We start from the raw sequence: 13,087 nt of genomic DNA, 5'->3' as shown, positions 1-13,087 counted from the left end.
CCTGGTTCCCTCATTGTTCAGTATTTGTTGGGTTACAACTTTAAGCTTTTTTGGGCTAGGGTTTATTTGACTGGAGAATGCTGATTACAACCTTATGTCACAACATAGACAATAAATAATAACCAACAATGAGACGCGTAAAATAGGTATTTGGGCAAGTCAGTGCTAGACTGCAGCCCTGGGCACTCCTGTGTAAGCACCTACGTGTGAAAATTTGGTCCAAAGTATGTAACTACAATTCAAACACAAAGAAAGAACCAACATACTCTCCAATATTCCAGGCTTTTATCCATCACTGGATACGAAGGGAAGAATACCAGCAGCCCATGAGGAATAATTCGCACAAGATTACCTGCAACAAGAAAGAGGATGCATAATACTCCACCATTCAGAGCACTTTCATTCAGAGAAGTTGGTAGGGAATTAGCCTACTTTTCTCAGAGCATGTACCGATCTCCCTACAACTGCTCTTCAGCTTCTTGATGGAAAGGGTGGGGGATTGGAATGTGACAAGGGAGTGTTGGAAGGGGACTACATTTTTAATCACTATTCTAGCCTGTTTCGCATTCTATTGAACAATCCTGACACAACATAGCACATACCACATTTTTACACAAGAAATAAGAGATGGAAAATACCTAATAAGCATACCTAATCTTCATACCAGAGTTAGATGGTTTCCTACTAGGGATGTAAAAGGTTAACCGTGTAAATGGTAATCAGCTTGCTGGTGGGAAAGTGCAGAGCCCAGGGGTATCTACAGCTCCCTGAGCAGCAGGGAGGCATGGAGTCCAGTGTGGGGAGGGGACGGCAGGCAAGCCGCAGCTGGGGTCAGCTTGGGAGGGAGGTGTGGAGCCCAGCGCGGGGAGGGAAGGGGTGTGTTGCAGCTGGGCTGGGCTCGGCTCAGCTCCCCGCGAGTAAGAGCTGCTCAGCTATCACTGCAGCTCTCACTTGGCAGTGACGAGCTGACCTCGGCACAGCTTCCCTCCTCCCCCAGCATTTAACTATTCTATTTTTAGAATGTATAAACGGATTCTTAATTAAACTAATTTTTACATCCCTATTTCCTACAGGATGTTTTCTGGTGTTATGTCTTAAGTGATGAGATTTCCACCACTTTCCTTGGAAGACTTCTATAATTTTATACTACACATCTCAGTGACAAGAAGTTTTTGTGATATTTAGCCAAAACGTTCCCTCAATTTCATCCTGTTATGCCTACTTAGACGCCTTCATTCCACCATAAATATTTCCTTTTCCTCTGTTGTGTTTACTTCCTCAGACATTTCTAGACTTTACATATTTCCCCTTTAAATATCTCTTAGTCATGCTACACAATCCTCTCTTCACAAATCAATTCCTCCAGCTCTCTTATGGTTGTCAGAATTGTGCCAACATGAGCTTGATGTATATCTGCACTGGCCTTCTTTTATGCTATATTGCATTGCAAATTGATGCTTAATTTACTGTCCACTATTATCTCAACTTCTCTCCTTTTCCAACTTGCATCTCATCCTATTTTCTGATCATGTTTCTGGCGTCAGACTTTCAGACCAGCACACAAGCAACTTTGCGCAAAACTGGTGTCCTAAATTGCAAGTGGTAACTAGATGCACTGGCATGTGCAATTACCTGGTTTTCATATGGGATTATAATAATTGTATGTGCAAATCTTTGTATGTTGAAATCAGGTAATTGCACATGTAAATGCATCTAGTTACTTGTGCAAACAAGCATCTGATTTGTGCATGCAATCTGACCCGTAATCTCTCCTTGTGTTATCTGATCTCACTAACAGTTGAAACACCTACAAATTTAATCCTCAAAAAAAAAAAAAAAAAAAAAAAAAGGTTTAAAAAAAGAAGTAAGGTTTCTTACAGGGAACACCCATCCATGCACCTAAACCCTTAAAAAGCAAGGAGATCTCCAGTTAAAATTATCTTTAACATCCCATTAACCCCTACCATCACATCACCACTTTCACTGACAGACCCTGCTCCTCATGTCACATACATTCTAACAAGTATAAAACCACTGTATGCACCCCTCCATACCTTCCTCTTAATTGCATGATGACCAAAATCCTTAATTCTGACCTCAGAAACATCAGTGCATGTGTGTTAAACATTCATGCATTATTGAAATGTAGGATATATTATTGTCCCATGAGGAATTAGTAGGTTAGGGTTAAGGTTCTGTGTTATACTGTGTCCTATGGACAAACAATTCCAATTTTATTTTTGACTTCAGATCTTGTTTTATTGCTCCAATGCCTTCTTATACCTACTTTACAATTGTGAGTCTTGCTTTGTCTAAGTATTGTGCAATTATGCTGTGAAAGATGGGCTTCAGTATGTTGATAAACTGACCTACAGTGTATATATACACCGTGTAATTAGAAAATGGAATATTCTTCTAAAATAATAGACTAATAAACTTCAGGAAAGCACAAGAAATTCCTTAGACAGTCCAGATGTAAACCACCTCCTTTCTGGGTTCCAAACTTGCTTATGCTTGTTTAGAAGTCATTTTTCCCATTCCACACTCATTTATAAATCCCCCAGGGCAGAAGCTTGTTTCCTGAATCTGAACACACCTCACTTACCTATTGTTTTCCCCAGAGAAGACAGACATTCCACAGAAAACCTATATTAAAGAAGAAAACCCCAGCATCAACATTGCATTTTCTTCTATTAGCTCATTCTTGTTTTGACACTCTTAAAATAATGCACCCCCAAACCTGCCTGCTCTCTCCCTCTTCTGTGCCTTCATTCTCCTCCTCATGGATAACCCTGCAAGTCATGGCATTTTCAAGCATTACTTCTAGGTATCACAATGTCCAAGTTTTCCTCATTTATTTCCTCCTACCTTGCTTTGCAGGATGACCCTGAAGTCCTCCAGGGAAGGAAGACTGAAGAGGCTCTCCCTCCAGATGCTTTCATAACACTATGATCTGTCAGTGTGGGTCACTACTAGGGCAGTACATTACTTATCGCTCCACAGGAGCCAAACACCTTCATAGAAACAGAGGAAGATCCTCTTACAACTAGCTTTCACACATTGCATGTCAGCAGGAACCAATGCCACAAACTGGTAGGAATAGTTGAGATGGCAACAGGCAGGCAATCTCTAGCAACAGCAAAAGTAACAATTTTGAGATGTTAAGTTTTAGCAGTGAAAAAAATCTAGGTCCTAACATAACAGCTTTCAATCAGTGGGAATGCATATGACCAAACATAATAATTTATTACTGTTAATAATGAGCCTTAAGGACCAGAATCCTGCCAGAGAGCGGTTTGTAGAAGCTGCCAACATTGTGATGATTAAAAAGGTTGAAGAACTAGGTGTGGTGGTGCCATGCCATGGAAAAAAGAGGAGATGGGTTTGGTTGCTGTATTACCAGTGACAGCCAAATTAGTCACAATCCCTAAGCGCTTTTTCTTTGGCTCAGCACCGCTCCCCACTGCCTGTACAGTAGCAATCTGCTTGTTCTGGTTTTTATAGACATTCCCCACATTCGGGCTCTATTTTAATCTCTATTTCCCCTTCTCTTTGGTTCCAGACAGTTTTGCATGCTCTGCTTTCTTATTAAGCTGAGGAGGAAGGGGGAGAGAGGAAGAGATGTAACTATTATTAGAAGATCTACAAATTTTGCTGCTTATTCCACAAGCACTCTCCTTTAAACAAAACTCGTATACTGAGACTCAAGACTTCACAATAGTATTTAAATGGAAGAGTTGTTTACCTTTTTTCATAGGTGGAGCAGAGCAGACCTCCGTCTGGTCCCTTGGGAATTATCCCCACCCATATCTGGTGTTTATCAATAACATGTGGATTCTCCAAGCAAACGGGGAAAGGACTGAGGAAACAGGAGAGAGATGATCTCTAACCATCCTCTTCATGCCAGTTCTAAGCCCAAGCATTCAAAAATCATGAGGGAAGGCCCACCAGAATGGCTTAAAAACAGTAAATAATGCCATCTAATGACTTTATTGTGCACATAAAGAAAGGGACTTACATCTGCATTTCCATGGTGAAGGAGGAGAGTGGGGAGAGGGTCCCACTAGTGAGAATGATTGTCCGGACTCCCTGGCGGACCAGTTCATGCATGCTGTAGCCAGGGCTGAAACACCAGTAGCTCAAGACCTTTCCTGTATCAAATAGAAAATAAAACAGTAAGAACCCAGGTCTACACAGCGGCAACCACCTGTCTGAGTTGCGCGTGACATAAACCAGTGTTTGAGGTTCTATAACTGAAGATTGGCAAAAACCACAAAGCCAGAACCCAGAGTTAAGCATTCATGCTCGTTTAGGTGCGCCTGGACCTGGGTTTCTGCTTGTCTGTCTCTAAACTTAACTCTTCCAATTCAAAGCAGGGGTGAAAGGTCAACACCCACCCCAAATTTCAGTAGTTTTTATGGTCAAAAATAGACTGTCATCATCCTCATCAAACACACAGTCTACTAAGGACCATTGTACCAGCCAGAATAACCAGTTGATTGGCATCACACCAGGCACCACGTAGTGAAGTTCCCAGAGCTGGCTCAGTCCTATGAATCCATGAATCTCTGGGACATCCCCAAAGGCAGCATCAGGTGGGGTCAGGATGTACAGCCCTTCGTGCACGGAGGGAGAGTTTGAAAGCACATTGTGCTGGGGTGTTTTAATCCATCCTGGCAATGTGGTCGAAAAGCCACTTTTAATATAAGGAGTGACTCCTCCCCCCCCGGTCCAAAGACAGCAATTGCTACATCTGGAGGGGAGCTAAATGAAAGCTTCTTCCAGCCCTGACCAAGCTGTGCTCTCAAGTGAGGCACTCAGCACCCATCATTAAAGGGGAGAAAACTTATTTTAAACTAATGTTTTATTCCCCACACTCCTCCCCACACACAGCCCTTTGGGCAAACACACCCAGGAGGTACAGAAATCCATGGAGCTTTATATTCAGAGACTGTGAGCAAATCACTTCACTACACACCAAAACTGGTGCAAATTAGCATGGTGGAGGCAATCTCTAATTGGATCTGTATCCGGACTGGTCTGGGAGTGTGCCCACACAAGATGAGCAGAGGCCCTCACACAAAGAGCACAGGTAATCACAGCTGAGGAGGATTCTGAGGATGTGTGGGAGTCTCAGAGAGAGGATACACCCCCTCCAACTCTTAAGCCCACCCCTTAAGCATCCTCTTTCTCTGAACATGCAGAGCTTTCACAGAGTGTCAATTCCATATATTCTGGAGGACCCAGGATTGGACCACAACAGCTGCAGCCTGTAGTTCCTCCACTGGCTGTGACTTTTTGAGCATATCGGTAGCCCAGAGCTAGAATTCAGCCCAAGGTGTTGAACTCTTTTTAGTGAGCAAAGCCAAGATGACTTTCCATAAAATCCACTGAAAAGTGGCATTCTTCAGGCTCCCCACGGTATTCCTACAGACTATACTAACAGGAGCATTACAGCCGCCAGGTGAGGAAATATTTGCTTTAAGCTATTTTTGCCATCTGTAGGATTTGTATATGCTGTAAGTCTACTCATTAGCTTGTCATGAGTAATTTTTTGTTTTGAAGCAGAGATAAAGAAAATATTTTGTCCCCTGGTAAACTAGAGAAAATTTTCGTGACAATTTTGCAAGACTGATGTATACAAGACCCTCAAACAATGTTAAAAAAACAACCCCATTGTGCTGTTTGGTCCCCTTCCTCCAACCCCCACATGTAATAAAGTTTGCCCAGGAGAATTCCTGTAATTGAAAACTAAGATTACACAATATCTGAAGAAAACAAATCCTGCAAGTTATCAAGGAATCATGTTTTCATTTAGAACTGACTACTAAAGTCAACACTTATTTCATGGAAATACTTTGGAGAGGAGGTCCAAAAACATTAGCTGAATTGTAATGACTACTACTGTTATTCCTAGAAATAAGCTGGTTTTGGCCAAAAGATGACTATTTTTATGTGGAAAAAATAAACAGCCTCCAGTGATTAAGTGCCAAATTTATGAAACAAGATACCAACAAAACAAAACAAAACAAACTCTTAGGGCACGTCTACAATGGAGATGATGGTGTAATTTCCAGCTCAAGGAAACATATTTGTGTTTGCACTAATCAAGCTAGGGTTAGGGATAGGGACTAAAAATAGCAGTGTCGCCACTGTGCAGCATGTGGGGGCAAAGCTAGCTTCTTTGAGTACAATTCCATCCGTGATCCTAGGTAAGTACTTGGACGGCTACCTCTCCCACTGTTCTTGCTGCTGAAGCTACACTTCTAATTTTAGCACGCTAGTCTTAATCAAGATGGCATATTTCCTGATCTGGAAATTACATCTTATGACTTCAACACAGATGTATCCTTAGAAAAATATCCAGCCAACCAAATTATTTCCTTCTAGCACTGTGCACCTAGCATCTTCACTAGGCAACTAAAATACAGGGATCCCAACATAACTTCTGAATCTTAATGCTGCAAACAGAGATTGTCAAAAGGTCTGTTGTGTTTGCCCAGATGTCCTTTAAAAAAAAAAAAAAAAAAAAAAAAAAATTTATTATATCCCCAATAAATCCTATCTGGAGCTGATTTAGTGGCTTTGCAAAAAGCTTTTTAAGTTCAGAGAGAAACTTAGCTTCTGAATCTGAGTTTTGTTTTGCAGCAGGGTTATACTGCAGGTAGTGCCAGACAGCAGATGTAAGGAGTGGCAGTAACAATAATAGAATAAACCACTCACTTAAACATGAAAGGTTTAAAATTTACAGTTAAGGCTAAAGCTCCACCATGATGTCACCTGTTGCATTTAAATACTAAGGAGGTCTCACAATAGGGTGTTATCTCATAGACTATATTGGTGCTGTGATGCTATTAGCTGGCATGGCATCTCTGGGGAAAAAAGCATGGGAGATTTAATTTCAAAGGGTAATTTTTCTGGCACATGGTAAAAGCCTCATTATAGGGGCTTAGAAAAAGACTACTAATTACATCTCTTCAACCAAAACCGAAGGAGTTTTACTGAGATAACTAAGAACATTTATACAATTTAATCTTTATAAAAACTTTGGCATTTAAATATTTTCAACATGATATCTAAACCTGAATGTTCTCCTTACAGGAAGTAAAGTCACTCCCTTAATGCTATTCTAATGCTGTTGTGTTTAATACAACATAGTCTTCTTGATCAAGAACTGCATTTCTATGCTGTTTTTCATCTGAGGATCCTAGAGCATTATAGATATGTTTACAGTGCAATTAAAAACCCACAGCTGGCCTGTGCGAGCTGACTTGGACTAAGGGGCTGTTTAATTGCACTCTAGACATTTTGGCTTGGGATGGAGCGCAGGCTCTAGGACCCTGTGAAGTAGGAGAGTCCCAGAGTTTCAGTTGCAGTCCAGGAACGTCTACATTGCAATTAAACAGCCTCTTAGCCAGGCTCAGCTAGCATGGGCCAGCCGTTTTTGTTTTTTTTTAATCGCAGTGCAGACATACTTTTTCTTAGAAATAGTTTTACACAGAAAGGGGCCAAAGTGTTGCCTTTTATTTGTTACATCCAAAATGTGTCCACTCAGTAAGCTTCAAACCCAGTTCTCTGTGTTTGTGCACATGCAGAAAATATGTCATTATAGGCTTTCATTGCCACTTAGGGAAATCCCTACCTGATCTGCTGTTTATAACCAGGCTTTACACAGAAGGAAAGCGACTACAATTCAGAACCTTCAAGACTCATTACACTACAAAGACAGTTAAAAGACAAATAACTGCACAGCTTACAAAGATTCCTAGGTGCCAATTAACCTCAGACCTTATTGGCTCCTGTTGTGAAGTTTTACAAAGTAAGTGCAGCAATCTCAACCTTTTAACACCGGAAAGGCATGCACACATTCAACAAGCAAGAATAAAGGCAAGAGGAAAATCTCAATATTTCCTCCCATCCCTCATAGGGTATTCTTTTCCCTTAGGCCTGGTCAACACAATTTTGTATGGGTATAACTATTTCAGTTAACAAGGTGATTTTTTAAAAATAGTTATACCTATGCAAACCCTAGTGAGAACAGTTTGACTGGTATAAAAGTACTTTACGCCAGTATAGCTTTTTCCCATTCGTATGCAGGAACAGCTGTACTGGTACAAAGCACCTCTATGGTAACAGAACTGTGTACACGCTAGAGAAGTGATACCAATGTAACTGATTTAATACAGTAAAAGCAGTGCAACTTGTGTTCAGGCAAGCCCATAGAGTACCTTAAGGAGCTACTCTGTTTTGCCCTCCCACCCATCACAGCCATTGTTACATTCAAGGAAGACTAGGAGGAGCTTCATGCACAGCCTTGCAATGGCGCTCCCTGATCTGCCAGAGGGCTCCCATAAGTGACATAAGGCACTGCAGCCTGAAATGCTTGCTGTACTCATTTTCAATTGCTGAGACAGTTTTCAATAGGCCTTGTTAACTGGCTTTTGTATTGACCTCCCACCACAGCCCACTCCTGCACCTTCTCTTTTTGTTACTGAGGAACTCCATAGGTCTGTCCTCTGCTTCTTTTTTTGATTACTGGTATCCCAATGAATGTGCACCTGTGGAAAAAATAGGTACATGACAAAATCTTCTCACATACTGCTGCAGAAATGAGATATATCTGCACCCCAATAAGCCTAGTTCCTGCTCTGGATAATTGAAGTTCACCAGTTCTTGTAATGCTTGCATTGTTTGGCATTTTCCTTTCCTCATTCCTTCCTTCCCTCCTCCTCCTCTTCCCCCCCCAAAACCCGCCCTCCAAAAAACACCATTCAACAAGGACTACAGGAACACACCACCACTCAAATTGCCATTTTGAATCAATTAGTTGGAACAGGATTTCCTGGGCTGCATAAAGCAAAGGCAAAAAATACAATTATTTAGTACGGAAAGTGTTACTCCCATTGGCATGCAGTGCTCTCGGATATAAGAAGATTGTTATTAGAAGGGAATGCTGTATAGGGCAACAAAAATATTAAGTCTTAAGAATCAAATTTCTGACGAGGAAAAACTGGTTTTTCTTCATTTGGGAGGAATAATGATCCTATCTCAGATGTTTTCAAAATGACAAAAACAAATGAAAAAGACAAAAGAAAATGTTTACACAAATAGAGAGTCCTAAAACTACATGGCAACCTAAAAATGAGCAGTTAGGACTTAAAGAAGAACTCTAATAGAATTATCCCACATTGGAAATTAACACATGGAGTAAACTATCAGGGAAAGTGATTGATGCTAAAAGTATGAATGATAGAGATTCTTTCTGGAGAAGGAAAGGATAGAGAGAGGTCTGTTAAAAAAGCACAAAAGTAGAAGTAAGATTAGGGCTAGAATTTCTTCCTTAACCCTATCATTCTAATGCCTTACATTTCTTTACCCAAAGAGATCTGGGCGGAAGAGTGCAGGCGGAAAAGGGGCCTGGGAGTTGCATGCTAAAATTAAAGAGAGATGCCAGACAAAAGGGAGAGAAAGTATTGATGAGATTTGCACTTCAAAGGATCAGACCCTTTCCAAAATACCTTCAGAGCATCTCTCAACACTCAATTCAATTTACCAAAGGCAGTAGGAAACATGTTTATGCAAACCCCTCATCCAAAAATACCCATTTATCTAAAATTAAGACGTGTCCTAACATTTATTATCGCATCGAAAGGTCAGTGTATCCCATACTCCATTATCTGAATACATTACATTCTTTTGTACTCGTTTGATGGGCAGGGTTTTACTGTATTTAGTGTGGGAAAAGAAAAAGATTTAAGTTTAGCACTTTACAAATGTTATGTAGGACAGTTTATTTCAAACTTTTGCATACACCATTCTCACAATGCCCCATTCTTTTCGGGAGGTGGAGCAAGCTGACACAGTTTTACTGAAGTATGTGTCTCTTGGTAAATAAACATGAAGGAAGAGGAATGTCATGTTTTTAAAGTAAATGCACTTTGATGCATGGACTCCCTATACCGGAACGAAGAGGATGAAATCCCTTCTAGCCCTTGTGAATAAAAAGGGTGTTCAGAGTACTATAGGTGGGACTGTAAAACGTGAGCCACCCAAGAGATTAGTTTAGGAATATATTAAGGCCTAGTCTATACTTAAGTCAGTTCAACATAGCTATGGCACTCAGTTGAAAAAAACTCACACCTCTGAGCACCACAGCTGTATTGGCCTAACCCACCTTTAGATGCAGATAGGCTGATGGAAGAATAATTCTACTGATCTTGCTACTGCCGCCCAGGGAGGTGAAGTTCCTACAGCAACAGAAAAAACACCCTTCCATCCCTGCAGGAGGCATCTACATTATAATGCTACAGCAGCGCAGCTATGGTGCTGCAGCTGGACTGCTGTAACACCCATAGTGTAGACATGTCCTAATTCTTAAACAAAACCATACGGCATCAAAGTTTTCCCATAACTCACAATCACAGCATCTTCATGCTTCCTAGGTTCTTAGGAGAAATTTAAGAGCTAAAAATCAGATGTTCCCTTCTTCCCGGAACTTGAGCAGTGGACTCTAAGCTCAAGAAGTACTTGAAGACTTGAAATCCCCTTGGCTCCTACCTGTAGGATTTATACATCCTCATCTCCTGGAATACAACATACTCTGATTTTACACTGCCCACTCCCACTGATTTTTGCACTTTCTGCTCTTGACTATAACAGCCCAGCCACAAAATGCTGGAAAGGAGGAGAAAATGCCAAAAACACACCAAGCACTTCGTACCTTATAATATTTGGATATTGACTGAACTGGCATGGAGCTGGATGTGCCTTCTGGAGGATCAATGCTAAAAACAATCTAGGAAACAGATGGACAAAGCACAGGAAATTTTAACAGCTGCCTCCAGCACAATCAGTAACAGACATCATAAACAAATATGCAAAATGACTGCTGCTGCTATAACTTTAAAATATATCTTTCAGTATTTGTTTTGTGTACTTCTGTTCACAATAATAGACACAATGGTGAAAGTACTTGACAATCAGGACAAATATGTTTAAATATTAGCATATACAGCCCTATTCCTTGTGAGTTGCAAGTACCTGTGACACTATTGAATAGATGGGAAAAATAAATATTAAGATAATTTAAACATCTGTCCTGACTGCCAAAAGATGCTTTCACCATTGTGTCTATTACTGTGAACAGAATTACAGCACCTGAGTACACAAAGCAAATATTTGCAAATACAAATGGATAGTTACAGAACTAGCGAGCTGTCTGTCCTACATTTCTATGATTCTGCATTACACACAACTGAACATGATTTTGAGTAATATATTGATGAATAGAAACATACTACAAATACACACACTGGCAGTGACACTGGCTACAGGTGCTTTGAGAAAAAATCCCTTTGAATTTCCTGACTTGCACTTAAAATCTCAGTTAGGACATATTGGCCTAACATGCTCTTTTCAGAAAAAAGTAAATGCTGCTGTCAAACCTATCTCTGCCTCTCCATCTGTTCTGCACATAGCATTGTATCTAAATGCCATAAACAAAATTAAAAGTAGCATCGACTCTGCGCTGAAAGGACTGTGCTTCTCTACTCTTCCTGAGCTTTATGTCTTTACTAAATGGCTGTTTTTATTAAACATATGGGATAGCAACCTCAAATAGATGGTCAGTATCATTTCAATAAAACAGCTATTATTCTCCAATATTTATAACTTTGTAAGCCAAGTTTCTTCAGACATTTAAAAGGCATTAACAGTGCTCATGAGAATACAGTTCATAGTAAAAGGAAGGTGCGTCACACTATAGTGAGGAAAAAATAAAAGCAGCATTCCTGGAAAGCATAACTCATGAAAATTAACCTTAGGTTGGCCAAAACGGGTTTACCACCAAATGTCTTTTTTTTTTTTAAATGTCAACAAACGAAAATAAACACCTGATAAATGGAAAAGTTATACCTCTGAAAACTGGGTCATATAACAAGGAAGCAGTGAGGCCCAGAGAATAGAACTCTGAACTAAGTCAGGAGATCGGGCTCTACCACTCAACTGCTCTGTGACATTGGGCAATTTAACCTCTGTGCCTTGTTTTCCCCATATGGGAAAAATGACACTTGCCTTCCTTTATAAATCACCCTGACAGATGGATATAAAGTGCTACTGTTATATCAGAGCATACATATGATATCTATTGAATTTGTATGCCCTTTACATGGGTGGGCACACGTTTCACACACATGAATGCATAACCAGCTCAGCTAAAGACATCTCCATTCAGCTTCTACTGGCCCAGTGATCTGAGGGACCAGAGTTCAAATATTTCACTTTTAGGACTTCCAGAATTTAGGCATGCCCATCTCTCCAGACATGACAGGAGCAGCTGGGTGCATTGACAGTAGCAACTTCTATGGGCTGGGTGAGGACTAGCAAAGAAAGATTCTAAGGAGCTCAAAATGGAGTAAATTCTGGATGATGTGGCACTAGCTTAACATGCTCATTTCAACCCAAAGACCTGGGGGTAGTGGTGCACTTTAGACCAGGGGAAAACTTGACACAGATAGAAGTTGTTTAAGGTGTTGATGAACCAGAGCTGGTAGACTAGTAAGAATACAGCTCTATGTCTGATCTTTGCCGCGCAAGAGGAAGGGTTAAATATATTCATTCCGCTCTTTCAAGTGACCTCCAGAGGGGGTGTTTTCTGTAATGTGCTTTTGTGATTTCCGGCAGCACAGCTGACCTCAGCAGGATCCCTGAGCAATGGGAGGAAATGCTAATTCCTTTAGGCTAAGAGAGGTGAATCAATTGGTGGAAGAGAGAGGTAAGATACTGTGATGAATGAGCTGCCTGTTCTGCTGCATGAAGCTTGTTATTTTTTCTTAGAAAAATACAAAATAGGAAACAAGATCATCCCTTCCTGACAAATTTCAATGCTAGAAGAAGAGGGAAAGTTTATTCAGCTGTCAAAGTATGCAATTCTTGGTGGGAAAAATGATAAATAATTATTGGGCAAGTCACTATTACTACTTATGATGTTTCCAAGAATCACTAGTGATGTGAAGACACATTAACTGCCACATGGTTAGCTGCCAAATGATGCATGTACATGCAACAAAAATGCACTTCAGAAAAATTA

The 13,087-nt window shown here is 40.5% G+C and overlaps 1 protein-coding gene across 7 annotated transcripts in view; it reads right to left on the bottom strand.

The window, feature by feature from the left end:
- Positions 1-13,087, bottom strand: part of RTEL1 (regulator of telomere elongation helicase 1) — a 92,351-nt gene that overhangs the window by 50,870 nt on the left and 28,394 nt on the right. For 6 of the 7 annotated variants that reach the window (XM_067554027.1, XM_067554031.1, XM_067554032.1 and 3 more), the window contains exons 15-20: positions 10,721-10,795; positions 8,477-8,558; positions 4,019-4,151; positions 3,746-3,859; positions 2,606-2,646; positions 267-352 (exon numbers count right to left, since the gene is read on the bottom strand). In XM_067554027.1, coding sequence (XP_067410128.1) covers positions 267-352; positions 2,606-2,646; positions 3,746-3,859; positions 4,019-4,151; positions 8,477-8,558; positions 10,721-10,795 — 531 coding nt within the window. The remainder of the gene's footprint in view (positions 1-266; positions 353-2,605; positions 2,647-3,745; positions 3,860-4,018; positions 4,152-8,476; positions 8,559-10,720; positions 10,796-13,087) is intronic. The other variant, XM_067554030.1, reaches the window with a different exon arrangement.

Source organism: Emydura macquarii, unplaced genomic scaffold, assembly GCF_026122565.2.
Source record: "Emydura macquarii macquarii isolate MOO-44397 ecotype Brisbane River unplaced genomic scaffold, CSIRO-AGI_Emac_v2 contig_1483, whole genome shotgun sequence".
Taxonomy (NCBI): Eukaryota; Metazoa; Chordata; order Testudines; family Chelidae; genus Emydura; species Emydura macquarii.
This window is presented reverse-complemented; position numbering and strand designations above follow the sequence as displayed.